The sequence below is a fragment of the Phaethon lepturus genome, unplaced genomic scaffold, assembly GCF_000687285.1.
Source record: "Phaethon lepturus isolate BGI_N335 unplaced genomic scaffold, ASM68728v1 scaffold14555, whole genome shotgun sequence".
Taxonomy (NCBI): domain Eukaryota; kingdom Metazoa; phylum Chordata; class Aves; order Phaethontiformes; family Phaethontidae; genus Phaethon; species Phaethon lepturus.
The window spans coordinates 93,579-118,286 of record NW_010542814.1 but is presented as its reverse complement, the minus strand read 5'-3'; the positions used below and the strand labels follow the sequence as shown (position 1 = coordinate 118,286).

The 24,708-nt window shown below is 34.5% G+C and overlaps 1 protein-coding gene across 1 annotated transcript in view; it reads right to left on the bottom strand.

The window, feature by feature from the left end:
- ASCC3 (activating signal cointegrator 1 complex subunit 3) overlaps nucleotides 1-24,708 on the bottom strand; it is a gene marked incomplete at its 5' end in the record, with an annotated part of 156,710 nt that overhangs the window by 45,200 nt on the left and 86,802 nt on the right. The window contains 5 exons of the mRNA XM_010288161.1: nucleotides 6,888-7,013; nucleotides 9,846-9,978; nucleotides 13,477-13,597; nucleotides 13,699-13,836; nucleotides 23,595-23,737. Coding sequence (XP_010286463.1) covers nucleotides 6,888-7,013; nucleotides 9,846-9,978; nucleotides 13,477-13,597; nucleotides 13,699-13,836; nucleotides 23,595-23,737 — 661 coding nt within the window. The remainder of the gene's footprint in view (nucleotides 1-6,887; nucleotides 7,014-9,845; nucleotides 9,979-13,476; nucleotides 13,598-13,698; nucleotides 13,837-23,594; nucleotides 23,738-24,708) is intronic.

The window sequence follows — 24,708 nt, the reverse complement described above, 5'->3', positions numbered from 1 at the left end:
TTTTATAGATCTAATCCGCTAATGACTCATTAGTGTTTTTCTCTAAATTGAATATAACACTACCAAAATGATTATAATTAAGGCACTTTGTTGTCACTGTATTCAGACTTTCATCGTATCATTTCAGCACTGTTATTTGCAATACCACAACACTGATGATGGATACTGATAAAACAAAGGAAGAGATATAGGCAATACACTGAAATTCTTTTTTGAGACTGTAATTTAAGACACTAATTCAAACAGATTTTATCTTGTGCTCTGCCTAATTTGAAGTATTTCACACTCAAATCGTAATCATAAAAGGCATTATAATACCTTTTACAAATTACGTGAATTTTTAATTTGCTGATTTTTGGTGAATTTTTTTCAGAGAGGTAAATATCTAGCTGCCTAGTGCAAATAAGACAATGTGAAGAAAAATCGTAAATGGTCTGTATTCTTGAGTGAAGTGGTACCAGTGTGTTTTAACTACTATCTATAATGGGGTAAATATAATTTTGAGCACACCCACAGGAGCTTCTTGGTCACTCAGCACATTTTCCCCTAATAAAAAGCAAAGCCATTCATCTAGAAAGACTATGTTAAAATCATTAGCAAAAACAGAGGTATCATGACATTAGACAGTATTTTGAATGCGCAGGCATAAATGCAAGTTGAATTTTGCACGTTGGTATGCTCCAAGTATAAAAACTGCATCGTATGTGAGTTCCTCTATGAGGCTATATTACCTAACTATTTAATTACAGATAAAGAATAAAAACAATGCAGTTTCATGCTCACTGCATTGAATCATCTAGTCATTATTTTCCCTTTGCTATAAACAGACAGCCTACCTTTTTATCAGCACACCATTTCATTTATTTCACAGTGAAGCCCAGTTTCACAATAATTGACTTGTCAGAAGCTCTAATTTATGAGGCTGGGCTCTGTAAGCCTTCTCCTATATTGGACTCAACCTGCACACAAGCAGGGTTGAATATTTACAATGCTGTTAACAGGTGCTGAGTTGTTTAATGATTCTAATAGCCAGAAGCGTACTGAGAAAGCCAGCGGGATCACAATTACAGGCTGTTTGAACACAACAATTACTCGTCCCCTGAGAGGTGTGAAAGTCAAAGGCAGTTTTATCCTAACAGCATCTAGCACATGGGCTAGACAGGCTAACTTCCATTAGTAGTCCATTGGGAAAAAGCAGTAACAAACCCCTAGGTATGATAAAAATTTACAAAGTATGTAAAATTTAAACAATAAAAAACTGAAGGAACTTTTTATTGTTTTTTAAATATTATATTTAAAATCCCAAGCCTTGTAGAGTTTAGCAAGAACAACAAACGGTGAAACATGAACTTATTTCTCTAATCTAAGGAAGTGTGGAATTTCATCAGCTGAGAAAGACACAGAGACGTGCAGGAACATAAAATGTAGATGAAGTTACACAAAACATTTAGGATTTAATGTGAATGGTGGCAATCATTTTGTGTTTAGCTTATGTAAACCTGACCTGAGTTCTCTCTGGGAAATTTTTCATCAGCCTTGAAATGGTCCTGCTATAACTGTCAATGCTGTGAAGTCATTTGTTACAGCACCATGTTTTTTATGTTCAGATTATACGGTAGTAATAGTGACACACATAATGAAAATCAGTGGCAGAGTCAGCCAGAAATACTAAAAGAAAAAACTTACTAGCCGGAAGGCCTTCTGAAACAAATGCACAAAAAAGATGAATCTACAGCATTCACTTGATAGCAAGAAAGTGTGCTCTCTCAGATTTTGCAGTCCTGAAGGCAGAATTTTGTTATGAACAAGTATGAGGGGAACACAGATAGTAATATTTGTAAATCACTTTACTGCAGTCATCAATTGTGTTTACTTTCATCAGCTTGTGGCCTTCAGCACCTGCCATCTTCAACTGGTACCATGGAAATGGTACTGAATATATGGCACAACTGATGGACCTTCATAGCCAGAGAGCCATGAACTGATGTACCAACTTGCTTCTGTTGTTAAGGCATCACTGACTGACTCTGGAGTCCGTGACTGGCTTGCTACAATGCATTACAGCATGCACAAATGGTATTTTACTTGGATTGTATTTTCTTGCATTCATATATTTGCTTGTGCCAGGTATGAGAAATAGATACATTGCTATCTTTAATCAGTTTTTAGTCTATTGTACCTTGTGGTTATTTAAGAAGATCAAAAAGTCCAGTTTCTCTGACATCAGCAAGTTATTTGCCTCCATATCAGTGCTTCTAATAGAAATATTTACAGGAAAGTTTACCTCCTAAGATGCATTCATAAGATGAGAAATCAGAGGTAACAGGCAAATGTAAATTTGCTTACATATTGATTGGGCATTTCTTTTTCCTATGATATATTCCAACAGATAATTAGTGCAGGTAAATCATACCCGAGAGTAGCAAGACAATTATGTGAATTTGCTTTCTGAATGGGGAGATGAGAGGTCTTCAGCTTTGCATTCTCCCTTCTAAGACTGCAGCAGACTGGGCAACGGGGGCAGCTCCAATACTCAGCAACCTGGGGCTTCCCAGGCTGAGAATCAAAAAAACTTTATTCATGTGAATAGTTTGGTAAAACCGTACCATGAACCACGTTCCTGTACTTTTCACATCACTGTGACCCTAGTAATTTAAAAGAACAAGCTCTTGTTACAAAATTCATAATAATGCCTGTAGCTCTTATTTATGAAATACATATACACGCACACAGATCTAAATGTGACCGTAAAAGAAAGAATCCACCCTGAGAAATATCTGTTTACCAATTCAAAATGGGGATATTGGTAACTACTGCAGTGTAACATACCTGCACATTCTTAGCTTCTGTTCTTAGTAGCTACTGACAAACTTTTCCATCTTACCTCTTAATCTTAGTTAATTTAACTTTCTTCAATAATCCCCCCTTCTGATATAATTCCAAACTAGCCCTAAACTTCTGAATAACTGTGATTTTGTCACTGAAATCCATATTATTCTATCCTGACTGGCTGATATTAGCTGTCCCCTCAATACCAGAAACTATACTGGAACAGTATCTAATCATGCTTTTTATTTAGATGTTTTATTCACATGTTATTAGACATGCTCAATGACTATGATAAAAGGAATTTTAAAGTAAAATGTAAGTGTATGACGATAAGAGCATCAGTCTGAGATAATTTAATTATAACTATAAGAAAAACCTTCGTAAGACTGACATAAAGTGAGAAAAACCCCCTTAGTCTCAGAATGAGTTAATAAAACATTTTTTTCAGTTCTTCACAAGGAATTTACACAGAAAACTGATTTTACAAGTGTGTACGTACACAGACACACTCTCATATATATTTATAAACACATAAAAAACCACACACATTTTAACAGTGATGTGATGTGTGCTCTCAGAATATCTAAAAATTAACTTTCCAAATGAAAGCCGATTCTGCTTAACTTTACATATGTTGTAAATTTCTATTTCTCTTTTACTGCACACGTATCTGGAAAATATCATAACCTGATTTACAGAAAATGTTTCCCATTGCCATTTCTTTTTTGTAGGAAGTTGCAGATTATGATCTTTTATAAGGGTAAAAGAATGAAATAGTCAAGGAATTTCAGCCAAGGAAAGGAGACAGATGAGCCTCTCAAAATAGCCCCTTTCAAAGAACAGGGCACTTCACTGGTCTTTCTTGTATGACCTTGACTACGTAAAGAACATATCGACTAAAGTTGTATGTGGAAAGGAGAACACATTCTAGTACTTGACTGAAGTAGCACAGAGACATTGACTTGATGTGCAAATGCAAAAACCTCTACATTTAGGAATAATTGCTTTGGGGAGAAAAAGAACAGGGAAGAAACTCTGGATATTAAGACTGATACACTTTGAGAAACAATTTTATTTGGACCACCTCCCTGGTTTGCACACCATCTCTTGAACAACATGCACATGACTAGTCAGTACAGCTCTGAACAAAACTAGCACTCAGCTACTCCACTCCCCCAAATCAACAGCTCAATTACTCCTCTTAACTAGACAGTTAAAACCCATTTTACAGTTTTCAAGATAGAGAGGTTCATCAAACAAGAAAATTAAAATGGTTTAATGAGAAGAACTGTTGTTACATGCAAAGATTTTCAACATCACCATTAAAAAAGCCATTATTACAAGTCCAACAAATTATCTCAAGTGTGCCAGAAAAACTTTTGTAGTGACTGCACGTTTAGAAGAACCCTGGATACTTAGAGCAAAAGGATACTTTGATCTCTATCTCACAATAAAGATAGATTAACATTACTTAAATAGTACAAATTGTAGGAATTCAGTAAGGCATTTTATGATACTGGATTGGAATAGAATGATCCTAGATTTGTTTATGCAACTTTAATACAGAAGTAGCTAAAACTGGAAATAAATGAGAATATAAATCTTCTGCATATTACCTAACCCATTATTTTGGGGATTTACAGCATCACATGCAATGACTTCTATGCCAATGAATCCCAAGGCAATTTACCAATCATGCATACGGGAATTACTTATTCACCACTAAGGTACAATCACCTGGAAAATTGTTCTTGTTTCACAGCAAAGAGAAAGTCAACAAAATTGCTTTGGGGCAGGACATGATAAAGAACACTGTATCAAGTGACACTGAGTAGGTATTGTGTAACTACCTAAACCAAATTCAGCCATTGTGCTCCTACTCTTGTGAAAAAAATGAAACCCTAGAACTTTTGCATTATTAAGGGCCACAAATAGTTCTTGTCTGGTAATATCGATCATTTAATATGCTCATCTATGGCACAGTAAACTCCGTTACTATATTGCAATTTATTCAATGTTATCCCAGCTATCACTGACCTCTGTTCACAAACTCTTCAGTTTTCCTTTGATGTATCTCATTCAAACACTGACTACGTTTGGAACTGCTTGGCTTGTAGGAGGTCTGAAAATACCACAGATAGTCCAGGAACTCTAACTGGCTAGTTTAGTAGCTTTGGATGAAACTTAATAGAATGTATTATCATGTCAAAGACTAGAAAGCGTGCATATCCATTGCATTTGCACTTGGTATCTAGATGTGTCCTTCATTTTTCTCCCTGCATGACTGAGTACAGAAGGAATGCTGAGTATACCTCTGTGTACCTCTGTGTGGATGAGACAAGGGGTAAAGCAGCACAACTCGTGAACTGCTCCAACCTGCATGTGTGGCATTCCAATGAAAGACTCCAATTTCATTAGAAACTTCAATATGCATTCCTATCCTGCCATTATGGACATGACTAGTCAAGATCCGATCATCTTGTTTATCACTACAAAGGCTCTGCATTTCACTATGAAATATAGTGGGGTTTTTTCTTTTTTTCCCCCTAATTTTCTTCCCACAATCCTCTCAGAATAGCAGAACTTTTGCTTAAGAGTTGATATTGTGATAATTTCAGATTTAGATTTCCATGACACTGCACATTAAAGAAACTGCTGAGAAAAAAGGCCTGTCAGTAAATATGCCAACCTCATGCTCCATTGGGAACATTCTTTTATATTGTGAAGAGCTTGCCTATTAAATCAAACAACTACATTTCTATATTCTACACTTACCTTTGGGCTATAGTTGTGGCTTAAGAATTTACCTACCACAAATACCACATGATCAAAGCTTGCCAATGACAAATCAATAAAATCACTTCAACACAGCAAATCAAGAGCAAGACATTTTAAAATAACATTCCTTATTCTTTACATGGAAAAAGAATAGTGTCTGCAGTGGCATAGTTTTTAACATCTGTTGTAATATGGATCATGTGTAAATTCCGAAGTCATACAACTAAACACAGCTTTACCCACATCTAACCTAGACAAAATCAGAATCTAGCTGTTTGTCACTCTCAAGGGAGAAATACCTTCCTCATAAACGTATCCATTTTGTTAGTTGTGAAGTGAGAGAATTGAATACGTTTTCTTTAGTTTACAGTTGTAACACTCTGCATTTTTTATTTCCCAAGAAGATTAGATGGAAAATCTGTTTTATGGGAGGTTCTCAGCATAGGACTAGAGGCAGAATTCAAAACTAATGAAGACTCAAAAAGAAATAAAGGAAATTATTTTATCACCTGCAGCTCCCACCAGTAGTTGCCCATTAAGAACCCTGTTGAAAATTCAGCCAAATGTTATGGACATTAACATGATTCCAGAAATATAACAATCTAGAGTACATCAAGAAATATTTAGTGCTATAAATGCCTAATTCTTTATTTGCCACATTATTTTGGTGGGTAAATGATCACATGATAGGTAACATGCCCAAAACAATGTTGTGGCAAAGGCAGGCTACATTGCTGGAACAGCTCAGAATGATCTGCATACCAGGTGGAGTTAGGCAGGATGATAACAGTCATTGAAAATATTGCACACGTGGTTTCACCAGGATATCTTAATGAAAGTAAACTTTATCACAGAGAAACAGCTGATAGCTATTCTCTCATTTATTAGGAAAATCCACATCTTAAAAGATTTTCTACAGAAAACTGGGCAGAACATATCAATGTGGTAGCTAAAAAAAAGTAACACATTATAAATACAGTACCTAAAGGAATGTGATAATCTGGAGTTTTATTTTAGGGATGCTGATGTAGCCCTCTCAATAAGGCTATTTTATAGTTGTCACTAAATTGTAAAGTTATCTGCCAAGAAATGCATTTATATTTGGAGAAAAAGTTATTAAAAAAATGTGCACACAAGTTTTATTCCATGTGTGGGCCAGTAATGCTCCTACATTGGAGACTGCTAAGTATTCTAGGCTCCAACAGCAGCAGGATCACCTTTGGATCAACTCTACCCTCAAGTTACCTTTAGATTAAATTGCATTTGTGTTTTATACTCACGTTGGGTTCATTATAAGTCGACGGAAGAAATAAGTCCAGGTGATGTAATCCATTGCATCCTGCTTAGAAGTAATAGTTCCAGCAGCAATTTCAGCATTCAAGTGGTCAGCCAGCACTTCTAACAAGCTGAATAACAGAAAACAAGAGGACTTAGCTGATTTTACAATCACAAAGACAGGTAATGTATTTTGTAGAGTTGCACATTAAAAGGTTTATTACTTTTAATCTGAAAATATTATATATTTATCTTCTGGTAAAAAAGAAAAGGGGAAGAAGGAAGAATGTAATTGCAAGGTCAGTCATCTTCTTTACATGATAGTGGAATGTAGCTCAAATTATTTTTTGATTGGACCAAGAACGCACAAGCTTAAGTCATTCATGGAATGTATTTGGATGGAGCTACTCAGTGATAACTTCTGAATACTGTATGTTGACCATATGATCATGCTGATTTAATCCAATAGAGAATCATATGGAAAGGCAAACAGGAAATGAAACAGTGGCAATAGCTTAGCTAATACTTGACAAATACTTGAGGGCTATTAAAATTACATCAAAACGGCTTCCCCCAGATTTTGCCTCATCTTCATCCGATGTTAAAAAAAAAAAAAAAAAGAGCAGTTACTTTTACCCAGAGAGATCTAAACTCAGAAACATAGAAGAACAAAAGCAGTTTAAAATGATTCTTACAAAGTAAAATACTGTTTAGTGTCATTAAATGGAACAAAGGCCTCCATTAGGGTATCTAATGAGATCATGCCTGGCTAGAATTCAATCAGAGAATGCCAAATATCCTTAAGAATCAACTTATTTTTTCTTGTATTAGAATCGTTTTTCTTTTCTTACTGTTCTTTCCCTATTGCTAAAAGTAAAGTATAATTTGGTATGCGTAGCTATTTTAATGCTCTCTACCATTGATTACACACTTCTGAAGGTAAGAACTGCAGATGTTCTATCCAGACTGTTCAGCAAAAACTGGACAGATGATTCAATAGCTATTCCGTAACAAAGAATGCTTTCTCTTTTGCTTTTAATGTGCAGACCCAGTAAGAGGTAAGTAAGAGCACAAGGCCTGCCATATGAGTTGTGTACTCAAGTCTTACAACTAATACATAGACAAAGGCTTTTAGAAAAACAAAAATTAAAAATACTATTAAGTTTAATTTTACAAATTGGAAATACTACACAAGGCTGATAAAGCTGCTCTTTGGCAGAACAGATGGGAAAGAATTTTAAAACTAAAAATGCTCCAGAAAACCCCAAACAGTTTCTCTTTGAAGCTATGAAGCCTCTTACTTCAAATACTTTATCATAAAAGAGACCAAGACAACTCTAAATTAATCAGATTACAACCTATGTAGAACTTAACAAGATTGCTTTTAATATGTGAATCTTCATCTGAAAATTTATCAAATCTTCTTTGTTTATAGTAAAAGATGGAACATATCAAACTACAAAGTAAATATGTACACACAAAATGAGCTACTAGAAACATAGAATATTTACAGCATTCCAAACAGGAACAAGGTGTGATTCCTACTGTTATATTGAAGATACGATTTCTTTATTTAGAAACACCACTTACCAATGAATAGAGATATTTCCTAGTTTATGCTAGTGCCATACAGTCTGGATATATCATCAACATTTTAATCACACTGCTCTTTTGACTTATTAGCTACCATTTTGGAGAAGTTCAACTCCTAGCCTTCTGTGCTAAGTGCAATTATATGTTAAAAAACCAAAAATGTGGTTTCCTAAGGAAATGAAGCGCATGTCTCCACATTCTTTGTTTGCAAAAATTGTATGTCTGTCTGTGCACCACAGAAATTAACCTTCAAATACACCAGCCCATTTCCACTACATTTCACAGGTGGATAGCACTCTCAAGCTCCTACAAATTTCCTGGCCAGACAGATGTCCCATTAGTGCTTATGTTCAGGGATGAAGTTTTCGTAGAACAATACTGTGAATTCTTCATCACTGAGAAAAGCTTTCAGTAATGCTCATGCTTTATTAGATGTCTGAGAACTCCTCCATGATATGCATCTATAGGAGACTGATGTAACTAGTTCTGTTGCTTGTTGAAGAATTAAGTATAAGTATCAAAATCAATGCCTGAGTTGCACTATACTGGACAGCAAACTTTGTCTCAACTAAGTTTAGACTGCACAAAGGTGGTGTTTCTACATTTCTGACAAAAATATGGCAATTTTGAAGTGAAAGATGTGTTGACTGTATTAGTAATAGTTTACACCATGCAGATTTCTTTTTGAACTTACGAGATTTTGAAGAATGTGATGTCTATAATGGTACAAGTATTCTAGGTAAAAAGTGCTAGAAACTCACCTATTATTCTCCTGTTAAGAATCTGTGACAGAATTTCAGAGAGGGTTCTGAGGATGATGTATAGTTGTCCTACACACTGGCCTTGAAGAACAGTTTGTGCTTTCATTCAAATCACAGAATCATAGAATAGTTTGGGTTGGAAGGGAACTTTTAAGGCCATCTTGTCCAACCCCACTGCAATGAACAGGGACATCTTCAACTAGATCAGGTTGCTCAGAGCCCTGTCCAACCTGACCTGGAATGCTTCCAGGGAGGGTGCATCTACCCCCTCTCTGGGCAACCTGTGCCAGTGTTTCACCACCCTCAGTGTGAAAAATTTCTTCCTTATATCTAGTCTGAGACAGAAATGTCTGAGACAACACTCAAAAGCAGAGAAGCATTTGTAGTATTATCTGGGAATGGACTAAAGAGCTCAACAGTGCTTTGAAACTCATGGAAAAAAGGATTTTTCTGCATAAAGATGGATAATATTTTTCAGAAAATGATTTTCCTTTAGGACCCCAATATTTAGGAGATATTCAGCACAGGAATTTCATTTCACTTTTCTCTAGCACTCATTTGTGGTATTGTTGATAGTTTGATCAGCTTTTCTGATTGCTTTATCTTTACCTTGATTCCACTGGGAAAGGTTCATAAAGGAATTTTTTGTAGAAGTCTTTCTTAATATCATGAACTAGAATTACAGCTTTTCCTTGGTCATCAAACTGTGGTCTGCCAGCACGTCCCATCATCTGAAGTACATCTGCCAAAGAGACAACAATGGATAAAACAAATGTATTCATTTAAATGTATAAATAAATATATTTACGTCTGTACAATGTGCAATACAGGATTTTTGGATTTCTCTGGCTTCGTATGTTCTATTGGTTTTGACACATCTAATTTTTTTTTTCCATCTCAGATAAATTTACAATGAACTTTTTTCTGGCAGAGACTATCTTCCTGCATACTTGAAGACCACCCACTGCAATAGAATCCAAGCTTACAACTATTATAAATTTCCTTTTCTCTCCTTCCAGTCCATGTCCATCCCTTGTTTGATCATATGCAATTAAAGATGATGAATAAGAGAACTCATGACACCTACATGTCTTATTTCTTAATTTTCAAGACAGGCAACTGTCTTAATTCCTAATTTTCAAGCATTTGACATTTGACAATAATAAAAGTTCCTTGTATAAGCTTTTCTGCTATATATGATTTCCTAGGTTTTCAATATTTTAAAGGAAAAAAGGTAAAGGCAAATTCTAATTACTGACAGCTATGATCTCTACCACTCAAACCTCAGGACAAGTTATATTAATTGTTAGTGCTGGAGTAGAGATGGTTTCATATCATGTGTTGTCCCTGTATTGGGTCACCATATACAAATTTAAAAGCAGGTACAGTTGAAACTTACCTCTACTACTCTGACTACACATCATTACTTGCAAATACTAGTTAATGATGTCTATAGACACTGAAAATACTAGTTTATACAAAATGTGCTCAACTTGCTACCTGGCCACCAAGATAAGTATGCTTATCATCTATTTGTTTGTGTCTTCTCATATTCTGAGAAGCGCATCTGCATAAGGCTGTTTTGTCTTACGCTCAACAGAGCTCCGATTCCTTTTTGGTGCCTCCAACTGCTATTTAACTTTGAAGAAACAATGGAAAGCAATTCATAAGTAATTTTTACATCTTTATTTTAAAACTTTCAATGTTTTGTTTATGAGCTCTACCATATCTGCACAACATGTGGCTTGAAAAGCAATTTCTTTGGCTTCAGAATCAATAAGCTTTTGGCCCAATGGTCGTTGGGGAAGGAAAAGCCGGAGGGTGTAGAATGGGATACAGCAACAGACAATGATAGGAAAAACAGCCCGATGATGATACACATTTTTTAGTAACACTAAAAATTTTCACTTGTGTACCCATGAGCTATATAAACAGCAATGGTTTTTATCAGTTTATTCCTTTTGTTAATTTAGGAGTGACATGAACATGTAAAATTTAACTATTTTGAAAATGATGTTTCTGAATAGGTATGTGCATCGGAAGGTGATGAAACAACTTCTTGCTATTCTAATGCGATGAATTAAATTGTGCATAATACCATATAGGAAATTGATTTCCCGAAGGGAGTCAGGAAATTATTTTTGCCAAAATCCACTGCGTAATTATGCAAAACCAATATTTTCTTTACTGGCTATATGTTGCTTGGCTGCTTTCAATCACTGGACTAAAATCCTGAAATGCTAAGTATGATCCAACTGGCAAAATTACTGGCTGGTAACTGAGAAAAGGCCCTCCCGAAAACGTCTGACTTCACTCAAAGAAGCGTTTTTATGTATTTTGAAATTACTGAACACTCCAGAATGATTCATTCTGCCCTCAGCTGCTTCCTGGAAGCCAAATGCATACCTGATACAGAAAGGTAACTTCAGTAGGGAGAAACCAAGTTATACCATGATGGAACAGTGAAGGCATTACTTCAGGGCAACATTAAAGAAAGCATTGTGAAATTCTGGAAGTATTTCAGAAAGAAACTCATTACATTTTCATTTTATTGCTGCTGCAAAACTGTACTACCTATCCACAGAACTTCCAGATGCATAAATATTCTCTAGAAAGTTAAAAATAAAAGTGCTCTAAGCAAACCACACCACATGTTTCTTCATAAAGTATGGAATCCGCTTTTTCTGTTTCAGTGCAGACAACAAAATCTAAATGCTTCCATCACAGATGGTGGTATTCCATTCCATCCACCCTCCCTCCCCAAAGTCTTATTAAAAATTCAAGAACTGAGCAACCCGCAATGTCCAAGTCACCTGAATTCAAAAAGGCAATGAAGAGTGAAAGTACAAGCACTCCTTAAAGCCTTTGTCAGTACTTGTACAACAGATAGCTAAAACAGCATAGTAAGTCTTCAGTGTTTATCGAGTTTCTGATTTCTTTTGAATATATTATTTTCTCTATTACTTCTCTCTGACAGTCCCACAGATTCAACATAAAATTTAAAACTTCAGTCGATTTCCTTCCTCATAGTTTTTCAGTACTAAAGTCAGTGGTCACTATTCTTCCAGTCTGGACGAGCGAGATACTACTTCTCTGCAGAGATTGTTTGTACTAAGTTTACAGCAGCCTAAGTCACAAAATGCAAGTGTGCATGGCTAAGCTCCCAGGTTCTATCAGAATCTTTGAACAAGAGAGTTGGTATTGAAATTGATCCCAAGTTTCCTGCAGAGCACTAACCATTAAATTAAGCTCTATGATGGGTTACTTGGAGAAGTAACCCCTGTAGTATTTTCAGTTTGAGCTTTTTTTCATTAGTAAGTTTCTATTGCTGAAAAGACAGTGCGTGGTTAAAAAGATGCAAGCTCTCTATTTACATTACAAATAACATTTAGATTGTCCTTAGGTTTACACATCTCTGGTGTAGTATACGATTATTTAATAATAAACTTTCCCTTACGAAAAGAGAAAGGGAAAACAGAACAGGAAACCTGGAATAAATTTAGCTTGTCCTCATTCTTCAAGCTTAGTACCATCCAGACAAATATTCTCCCTGTCTGAACTCTGAAAGAAGTTCTTCCATGGTTCACTTTCTTAAGCTTGTTGAAAACACTGCAGAACAGTTTATGAAAAGTGGAGTTTACTGGAGCCAGAAAGCAATAAAAGTCTGTATCAAACCAGAAATTCAAATATTCAATTTAGCTGCTTATTTTTGAAGTATCACTTACTTGAAGTATCACTTACATCACTGAAGATACTAGACTAGTTAAGGTTTTTCATTTACTGTAAAGTGACTACATATAAATTTTATGTTCTCATGCATGTGTGATTCAACTGTTGCATTTCAAAGCATGGCTAAGTTTACTGTTAAAAATCTGTTTCTATTTAAAAAAGGTTTCAAAAATGAAAAGATGTGCATGCATGAAAACTTCCTTTTATACCATTAACTAGGTAGCTAAATATGACTTTATATTGTTCCTTTAATTTTTTAATGCTTATTTTAGATGATACAGATAAAAGGAATTTAGCATGAAAAAAGATGTGCAAACCAGAAACATTTTCATTATTACATCTTAGGAGTTCTGTTACAACTTGCATTAAACAAAGAAACCCCTTCCTTAGCACTCCTAGTCTTTACCTAAATTAGGTATTTTCAGTGATCAGTTACTAAATAATTCAGATCATTTGCATATGCTTGAAATACATTTCAGCATATGAGCATTTTCATAATTTATGTGAGTACCTGTAATGGGATAATCCACGTAACGCCTTGTTTTTCCATCATAGTATTCTGTTCCTTTAACAATTACTAAATGAGCTGGAAAATTTACACCCCAAGCTAATGTGCTTGTGGCAATAAGAACCTAAAACAGAAAGAAAGATTAATGAGGTATACGTAACAAAAAGCCAACTTTTAAAATTCCATGTAAAACTTATTACGGCAGGATTCAAGGAACAAATATACCTGGATTTTGCAGTTCACAAACAATTCTTCCACAGTTTTCCTGTCTCTCTCATGCAGACCTGCATGGTGCATGCCTATTCCAAAAGCAAGTGTCAGCTTCAGATTTGAATCTCTAACTGTCACTATAATGTCATTCATCTGTAACAGAAAGAATAGTTGCATGTTTTAAAACAGATTACTTGGAAATGTTAAACTTTTAGGGTTGTTATTATCTTTTTTTTTATAGCAAGGATAATTTGCTCAATGCTGTTTATACAAACAGGAAAACACAGTCTTCAGTCTCTGAAGAGTCTGGTTTTAATCTAAAAAAAAAAAAATCAGATTCTATATTAATGATGGGAGGAATACAAAATGCACATGACTTTATTGACACACTGAGTAGGGCAGATAAGGAAATGAAAATGCTGAAAATATCTTGACAGGTCTGGCAAATGCTGTGCGTTCTGCTCTGTGTTTGTTTAATGCAATCCCTAGTATCAAAGGGGTTAGAACTGGTATAAAAACACAGCAAATCCCTGCAACCAATAACATAATAACAGTCATGAAAAATAAATTTGGCGCTCTCTAATGCCTACAAACAGACAGACACCATTCTTCAGTTCGATAATTCTGCAGTTATTATTCATCAAAAAAGTTTCCTATTCACATGCTGAAATGCAAATTAAGTTTAAAAATTTTTTTTGAGTGTGAGTTTGTAATTTATAGACTCAAACCCTGTAGTGAAGCCCAATATACAATAAACGTCTTCATTTAAAATGTTTAGAAGTCCAGACAAAAAGTTATTCTTTATTAATATTCCTGTTTTTTTCAAATCTCATGTCAATGACTATTTGGAATAATTTTAACAACTACAATTTTAACTATATTTCTTGCCAATGTTTTCAAGTAGTAAAATCCATAATAAGCTCCTTCATTTCTGTAGATAACCTCAGTAAAACCCCCTCACTAATAACAAAGAGTGCTTTATAACTTATGTTTTGTTTAGTGATTTTACCCCTCAACATTCCTTCTGTTTTTTTATTTCTAAGGTCATTTATTATTTTATGTGATTCTAATATAATTATAGCCAGGAACTTTCAAACCTCATGTCTTATTAGTGGTTTCCTGGTGCCACCAGCAGTGGCATGATGATATTGCATACTTATGGGCAGCATCATTCACTGTTAACCTAGGAGGTATAGCCAACGTTAGAGATAAAGTAGTAGTGCAGAACACATTACTCAGGGTAACTAAAGAATTTGGTCTCATCTTGGACTGAGTATCTCAAAGTTCTGAGACATGATACCCGCATGACTGCAGTGATATCTTCATTTCCACTTGGCACTCTGAGTTGTTGCACTTCTGATACTCAGAATTGTAACCTTCTCTAAATGCTTCCTGGGTTTTATAATTCCCAGACCTTAATATTAATAAAATTATACACATATCTAAACCCAAGTAACATATGTCACTACTATTATAAAAGAAATCCTTAAAAGGCATAAAAGAGCCAGAAAATGTAATAGCCTATATTCAGGATTTAAACAAACGAACAAACAATATAGATTTTGTAAATCAATCAATTTTGTCACAAAAAGCAAACTAAAAAGCATTTTAAAAAGTCTCTTTGTTGAAGTAGTATTGACTAACAGAACCATAACTGATGGAAGTAACATAGAGCCCCCAAAAATACTGTTCAAGTTTTGGCTTGGTCCAATTAATTTGATCTGTCAATGGAAGCTCCTAAATTTTATTTCCCTCACAACACAGTTGCCTGGATGTTCCTGAGAAGTTCCAATATTATAAGACATGGAAGGTTTGTATAAATTGATCTGGCATGTGTAAAAGAAAAGGATGCTTACAGAAAAAAAGAGTGAAAGGGACTATAAAACACTGAAAAGAAAGGAAGCAGAAAGAAAAAAAGCAATGAACTGAGAAGTGAAGAGGGGATAAGTCTATTTAGGAAAGGGAAACAAGAAGAGGGGTAGATAAGTAGAAGAGAGTAAAGAACTGAATGAAAGGAGGATATGTTAAAGGATAAAGTTTATCTATCTAGATACAATCAGCAAACCTTTGATTTCTGTAGTCAACATGTAGACATGTGACTGCAGTGTAGACAACATGAATTATGACCCATCTTAAAGATTTGTTTTTCTATGATAAAAAAATAGCTCGATAAAGTGAGAACCTATACATTGTTTTCTCTACAATTATGACCATCAACATACACTGTTAAATATATTTTTGAACCTATTAATGCTTTTTGTGCTATGGATTTATGAAGTGGTATTAGCACTGCATAGGCTCTGTGTGCTTTGACAGACACTTTGAGAAATAGCAGTGATATGTATATATTGACAGGGAATTAAGATAAAAAATACAAAACGTTACTGGTAAATATCAGAAAAATAAAAGAAAAAATTAATGCATTTACATTTTACTCCATTTCTGTATTCAAAAGATGTTATATTGCTGAATTAATGTTCCTCCTCCACACCAAGAATCATCGCCTTATGATAGTTATGTCTTTAACATAAGGGAACGAGCCAGTTCCCATGACATTTATTTCATTATTTACATGAGCAGAATCTGGTATTGGGAAAAGAATGAATCTAAACTCCCTTTTCCTCTAGAAGAGTAGAGGGATCAAATTAGCTTATTTGGATTAGTCTATAGCAATTAGATTGCTCCTTCAGCACACACAGTTTTATAGTGTCAGTTATTTTCAGTACAGAGCCTGAGCTAAACCTTTTTGCCCTGTAGTTGCCAGCATAAAACTTCCTAAATTCAGACTGCTGGGAATTTATTCAAAGATGTTCTTCTTGCTTTTACAATCAGTGGTGGTTATTTTTTTTCCCCTCTGACTTGTATTACAGCGGTGGCCTGTGGTGCTGTTAGTCATACCTGCAAAGCATGTAATTTACCACAGGAAAACTAAAGAACCCTTAGCAGGAGAGCTGGCACATGTACTACTATCCTGTCATTTTAGCAGCAGGGAATCCTAGTCATTTTTAGCTGACCCCTTACTTTCACATAAATCAATGTAATAAACACAACTATTTTACCCATAGGCACAATCCAAGGCTTAAAATTCTCATGACAATTTATTTAAAAATATAACTCTCTTATGTCAGTGTAGTATAAGAATATTGTCACCTTCTATTAAGAATTAATGGCACAATTAATAGGTTCATTAACCAGAAACAGACACACCATCATGACTATAAAACAAATCTAATGTTTCTGCATTGTTATAACTTCTTTACTATTTATCTTTCTGAAAACAACTGTAATGTTAACTCATAAAAGGGAAAAGAAAATATATTTTATCTTAAGGACAGAAAAAGTATATTAAAAATAATATAAGGAAATATACATGTTACTGATACAACACTGATGCAGGGAACTGAATGCAAGGAGGGATTTTTCCCTGGACTCCAAGACAGGCAGGATCAGGCCCATGCAGAAAAGGTTTTGCTATCCTTCACAGATTTTTTGATGAATAAACAAAAATACCTCCTGTGCTTTCCCAACACACCTTTTAATAAAAAGCCTTTGAAAACCAATTTGGGACTCTAGTAGCATTGCAAAATATTAATTATTAAAAAATAAAGTTTATTTCTACCTTTTATATTCTAATCTCTGAACAAGCTAGATTTTTCTCAAACTAGTAAGTAGTCATTTTCTTTGTTCCTGCACATATGTAAACTGTTGAACCATTTACTTTAAGCTAATAGAACTTTTTTATATTTTAAATTTATTATACTTAAAAAGCTTTTGTAGAAAGATAGGATTCCATTTAAGTAGATACATTACCCTGTGCCTGAAATACATTCCAGTCAGAGTATAATTCAGCAAGTTGATGACAATGCTGGCTCCAAAAGAAAGGAGGAGACCAGATTGGACAAGAATGAGCTAACAGATTGTGCAGCCCAATTCTGTCCCTTTGAGTGTGATATATTGTTTCAAGATGCTAAAACCCCATACTTTCTCAAAGCATATCTGTTGTGCTGGTTTTCCCATTTTCACAGAATCCTCATTATTAGTACTCTGTACTCTTTTCAAAGCACGTCAGACTCAGACCATATGCCACTGAATAATGCTTATCAATTGTCTAAAATGCCCAATAGAAGAAAGATGTGCCAAACAAAAGAATCGTGAAAGTTATGAAGTCTTTTACAAAAATAATTACATATTTCACATCTGCTACAGATGTTAAGTGAAATAAAAACATCTCCTTGTTATAGCTAAATGTTAATTTTTTATGACACACTTTTGTGTCATAAAAACAACATCTTGTAGAAGGAAGCTGAACTTCTATAATGAGTGAAACACTTAGAAATCATTCCCGGGTACACTCCTGATCTTTAAAGGCAGGAAAAACCTAACCTTACAAAATTAAAAAAAAAAAAAAAAAAAAAAAAAAAATTTTTGATGAAGAGTATTATCCTCATACTCCAGAACTCACCCACACAAACAAAATGCATAAAACACCTCAAAGAAGATAACTCAAGAAACATTTGAAAATATGGTTTAAGCAGTTGAGATATATTACTAAAACATATACATTTAACACTAAAAATCTCATCTAAAAGACAGCAATATACCTATCCATGACACAGACCAGATTCTTCTATTCCTGTTTTATAGCACAGTATTACCTCAGAACAATAACATGGAGATAACAGGTTATTTGATTTAAAGGTTAGAGAAGGAAAAGTCATCTTTTGTCTTTCCAACAATTCTTGGGATTTTTTTTTGTTTTTGTTTGCTTGTTTTTTTAGCAAGGCAAAACAGAACTACATGGTAAAATTTAGTTCACTTTCATGCATGTTTCCACATAGAGTACGAACACACATGTAAATCCACAATTAGCTCACACACGTCTATACGCTCTAAAAATTGCAAAATCAGTATGGGCCTGATTCATTCTTTTGGAGTCAACGAATGCCCTTCATTCAAATGCCCTTGAATTCAGTGGAAGCTGGCTATTGCCTGGTATGGATGCTATTGAATATTACAGTAGGTATGTTTGTGCTAAAGGATTTTAGTTATTTCTAGAGGTTTCATAAAGAATGTCTTAACAAGATGCAGATGGTAAAATGATGCACAAAGCAGAATGCAAAAATCATTGTGGTTAAAGTTAAAACTGTGTACATGGCTACATTTCTTCTCAGTCCTTGCACTGTAAATATATAAAAAAAAAAATCCAATTATCTGGCCAGCGAAGAAATTTCTTAAAAAAACCCCAAAACCCAAATAAGAAAACACCCTGCTTGTTTGCTGGTGAGAACTTGCATTCAAACTTCAAACAATAAACAATAAATACTACTTTGTACTTTTGTTTTAGGTTAAAAACAAAAAGCAGTAAAAACATTAGAGAAAAATAAATAAACTGAAAACTTGATTCTAATAAATTATGTTGTAAAAAGATTGCAACATCTGCCGCCTCCACAGATGTAGATGCAATTTCTGAAAGAGAAGGACTTGCTCCTCTTTAGTCAGCTCCTAATGTAGAACAGAATAACTGATTGTACCCAAGCTTACCATCACAAACTGGTGGCACTGTCTGTTTTGAAAAGGATAATCTGAGCTTGAACATGACAGTCCTGGCTGACAGCTCCAAATTAGAATTTTAGGTAGAAGTGTATACTAAAAACAATCTCATGATATATAAAAAGGCAGGGTAAGCATAAAATTTTCTTTTTTCATCAGCATCAATGAACAATAAAAAGAAAGGAAGAATTACTCTGTTTACAGGGGTAGCCTTCTTTTTGAGATGCATTCACTGCTTATTCACCTTTTTGTCATGATGCACCTGTGCCTCATAAATATAACTAGCACAACCTTGACAGAGTGGTATCTACTGAAGAGCCCTTGCAACTACCGCAAATGGCATGGAAGGCAGCTTCAGCTGCTTCTTCCCTCTTTGGCAAAAAAGAAACTGTTGGGACTGCAAATCGTAAGAGGGGTAGAGAGCTCATTTTGGAATGTGTATGGACAATGCACCCTACAGAAAAAGGAAAAAACCCACCTCTAAGGCTCTACAATAGGTAACTGTTTTTTTCTTTTCCAAGACACTGCCCACTCATGCACTACTTTGGGCAAACTGTGAAAGTCCTGCTTAAATTGTGAAGAACTTCTGTATGTGCTATGGATAGCAATTGGCAAATGTAGGGATGAGCTTTGAAGTATCAGTTACAAATGTCAGTCAGTAAGATATTTCAACATCATTGGAGGCTTCCTTGCTCAGACTAAACTAGACATGAGGTATTTGAGTGGTCATTTCTTCATAAAAAGCATGGATATAGCCTGAAACTTAGTTGGATAGAATCTATTAAACAGATCTAACTATTGTTGTACAACAGCAGGTCCAGTAGAATTTGAAAACTTATCAGTACTAGAAACAGCAATTTTCATCAAGTACTGTTCAGTCTGGTGAAGACTGACTGCTGTCTCAACTTTCTGAACACCTTTCAACTTTCTGAATACTGAGGGAACATGGGTATGAGCAGAAAACTGTACATCAGACATGAAATTCAAGGAAAGCATCCAGGAAGAACTATCTACAAAACCTGATGGAACTGCCTGTAATATGTATTTTCAGTAGATGGATGTAGAACAAATTTCCTTCTCGACTATAATTCAGTTGCACCTGTTAGACTACTGACTCCTTTGAGGAAAAGAACATCTTGTATGATTCCTCCATGATCCAGGTATGCTGTTGTCTGCTTCGTGGCAACAGCTGAAGGTGTTGTTTCTGTATGGCGTTTATACATACAAATACGTATTCCAGAGGCTTCATACAAGTTAATGTCCTTTGAAATATAACTCATTGAATTATTGTCTAAATTTGATACTTGGAGCTAAGTGGCAGAGTGGGGGGTGGATTTGCCTGTTATCTGAGAATACTGTGAAGAGAAGCAGTCTGGAGTTTTGTGAGTGGAATCTTTCACATGCTGCAAATGAGAGCCTGGTTTGGCACTACAGGGAGGATCTCTACAGAGAAGATGAGGGAAGCTAAGATGATGGCATAGCTGATAAACAGGTAACAAAGATTGAGCATTGGTCTCTCCCCTACTCCAATCCCTCCCCCACAAGGCCTGAATCTCTCTGTTACCATCACAGAAAAGCTGCCATGCAGGGTAACAGAGAAAAATCACTTTTAATGACTGTAAGAATCTGTGTCTATATCAATATCAGTTTTCCAGTTGTTATTAAGGATGGCATTGTTTATAGCAATTTAAGAGGCCTTATGAAGTCTACTCACTGGAAAGCTAACATAAACATAGACTAACATTTGGCCATCATGTAGCAAAACCAATTACACCATTAAACAAAACTAACCAATGAGTTCTCAAAGGAATCTTATGTCAGCCAAAATTAATATCATACAAGTAAGGCTGAATGAAGAAAAATGCCAAGGCCTGTTGTAAAGCTTGTAAACTTTGTATACACCCATTTCTGAAAAATCTCTTATATCTCAACATACTTGACAATTAAAATTACAAATATTTTGAAAATAAAGTCATTTGTCTGTAAGTTCCCCTAAAGGAACACTGGCTGGCAAAAAACAAACATGAAAAACTGACATGCAACAAAAGATGTTGTTTAAAGGCAACAACAATTTATTTCTTCTAACTGGTCCATTTTTATCCCATATGGAAATGAGAAACACTTGAAATATTTGGGCAAGTGTTTAAGACAGGAAATACCTACTATAAAGTAGGGAATACCTACTATAAAGTAAGTATTACCTACTATAAAGTAAGTATTCACTAGTTCTACTAGTTCTACTGCTATAGCAGTACAGGAGAATTTTCTCTATTTCACCTAGTTCAAGCCTGACTTTAATATAACTTGAGGTTAGAATTTAAAAAAACCCAAAATTATTTGGGATAAAGAATTAAGCAGTATAGCTTTGTCCTTTGTTTCAATGTCAAATGAAACTCGGGCTAATCATGCTCATTTAAAACACAAAACTACAAACTGGTCCCATAATTACCTTAAGAAATGTCTACTTGAAATTGTGGGTACATCAAACACAATTGTGTTCCACATAATAGTGGTAAGATATAACAGTTTAGGACTTAATCCTAGTCTTTTACATTTATGTAATCAGAACTGAGTAACCTGGTAGGTATCTTCTGCTCCAAACATTCAGCTATTAATTCAAATACAAATCATATGCAAATATTATTGAACTAATAAATGCAAAGTCTGCTTGTCCTTGTTGGCTCCTCTTTCAAAATCTTCAGAGGTTTATTCTGAAACATATGAAATTCAGACTCCTAATAGAAAACCCTTTTCCAGCAAGTGAAGAAGCTTCAGTTACGGTTCGTTTCAGGATAGTAGTGGCTCACAGGACATGAGAAGCTATTCATATTAATGCAAGTCATTGAGGGCAAGCTACATGTTGCATATTCTAATTGTAGGTGAGATTAATACAGTAAACTAGCACAAGGTACTAGAGTACTATGCAGTAATGATTTTGATATTAAAAGTTTGTTATAGTCGAGAAAACATTAAATAGAGGTTATACAGTTAGAAAAGCAACATCAAATTGAGACATGTTTTAGTACTAGTAGTTTATCAGCCAAGACATCCATTTTCTCTTTTAAAATCCATCCAAAAGAGGAAGGATACAGATGTTATGCTTTATCTCAGAAAAATCACACTTTATTTTTTTGCAAAGAGCAAACTAAATAAAATAATTTCATCTAGAAACCTACACTTTTTGGCATATATTTTTTGGTATAAATTGTATAACTATTCATATAACTTTTGATATATAAGTATTCATACAATATTCGGTTTGGATCTTGTATTTATGAGTACATTTTGCTGTGTTTTGGCCCTATATTATCACAGAAATTTCTATGCAGAAGGTTTGCAACCATTAGAAAAAGCAAAATTCCAAAATCTAGGAAACCTGAATATAAACAAAAAAATTGTTCTGAGGCAATTATATATTATAATCAGGACTATTAGTCCAGAAGGAAATAAATAATTCTGTATTCAGAGCAGGTGCCTAATTGAGTTCAGTAAACAAAATCTAGTATACATTTTGAAGAATGCAGATAAAAGAATATTGCATAGTTGTTCATTATTTGGTCATCATTCATGTTTTGCAATAAATGGAAGAAGTATTTTTTTTGAGAAGCAATACAAGAAAATGTAATTAAAGATTATATTGCTTGAAAAGGAATAAAAAATTAAACCGTTATTCAGCATTGCTTAGCATATGAGGGTTTAACTTTGTAGTCTTTATGTTCTTGTAACAGAGATATTGGCAGAAGCTATCTTAATTTTTTTTTATAACATTGATTTATTTCACTGATATACAAGACTGAACCATTCCTAAAGGGTTAGTTCTGCAGTGTATCTATATATATATGAATATAGACGGTTAGATATACGTACATGTATACACACGAGATATATATGCATATACATAACCCTCTACACATAGAGTTATCTTATGAGAAGGTTGATTTTGCTCGTAAAACACTGAAAGAGATTTGGTTTAAATTCCAGCTCAACATCTATATATCACAGATTTCCAGCTGCAAACTCTGGAGAACACTAGTCCTCTTTCTAATTCTTTGTCTTATCTTTGTATCAAAGACTTGTACCATGTGATACATGTTGTCTGGGACAATAGAACTAGCATTAATAATAGATATGCAGGAAAAACAAAGATAAAAGAGTTTGCATTCTAAAGTTCAGATCTTGCAAAGATGCTTATATGGTCTTAATGCTGACACTAGTTTAATACATACTGAAATTTAGCATATGCATAGCTGTTTCAAAATCTACCCTCAAATGAATTTTTTGTTTTAGATGTATTTTCTTTTCAAACAAACATCAATAAAATAGAAGCAAAGTAGAAATAATGCAGGTAAAACAATTCTAACCTCTCTTTCATCCATCTTCAGCCATTGTTTGGGATCATCCTCGGTGGCTAGGAAAGCTATCAGATCTAAGGCAGTAAGCCTTGTCTGACGTCTGGATGACACAAAAATAAGAACAGGCTTGGCTGGAGAATGACTCCGAATTGCTGTTGAGGAAAACAGAACTTGAGAATTAGGCCCTTTAATGACAAAAATTAGTTTCCCTTTGCAATGCCTAGAGAGCTGATATATTTGAACCAATTATTCTTCAGGACTTTTAAAAAAAGCGTTTTATTGCTCAGCCCATGTTTGAAAAGTTTCAGGTTGCAGTGAAATTTTTATGGTCTCAGGAATAAGTATTGCCATGGAAATGCTAAAATAACCTTGACTATATTGCGTCAAACAAGTGGGGAAAAAAGCCCTCAATACATCATACATCTACAGATTTTCGATATCAACAAGCACTAGAAGTATAAATAGGTGTACATAGAATTTCAAATACTCTCTCTAAATCTCTTATAAATCCATTTGTGTGTTTTCTCATGTAATTCTCATTCTAGCAATTAAATTTATGCATTGTTAATTTCTGAAAACTATTTCATACTATCCACCATCACATATTGTTCTGCATTTCATACTACCCAGCATATGCTCCTGCATATACATACACTATACAGTTGTGAAATTATTGAAATAGGATAATTCATGCGTATTTATACTTTACAACTATATATGCCAATATATCTATATATTTTAAAAGGCCAGCATCTAATGGATTTTTGTTGCTTCAGGAACAGGTGTGGCAGGACAGCCCAAGACAGATTTATAGTTCATTAGTGTTTTTGTACAATGCTCTTGTGGAGGTGTAAATAATCTGAGCTGTCAAGATTGGTCTCTAGTCCACAATCAATACTTTGCTTCTGTCATAAGGCTAATTAAAGCAGCTAAAAAGTCACCTCACAAATGTCACCTCACAATCAACAACAGTTCACATTACAGAATTTATTTTGGAGGTTATTTTTAATTGATATAATAAATATTCCTTATGTAACCAAAACAAAACATGTTCGAATAAAATACGAGAGTTTTTCTTAAATCTATCCTGCTTGCCAGCTTTGTTAAGAATAAAAAATTGAAA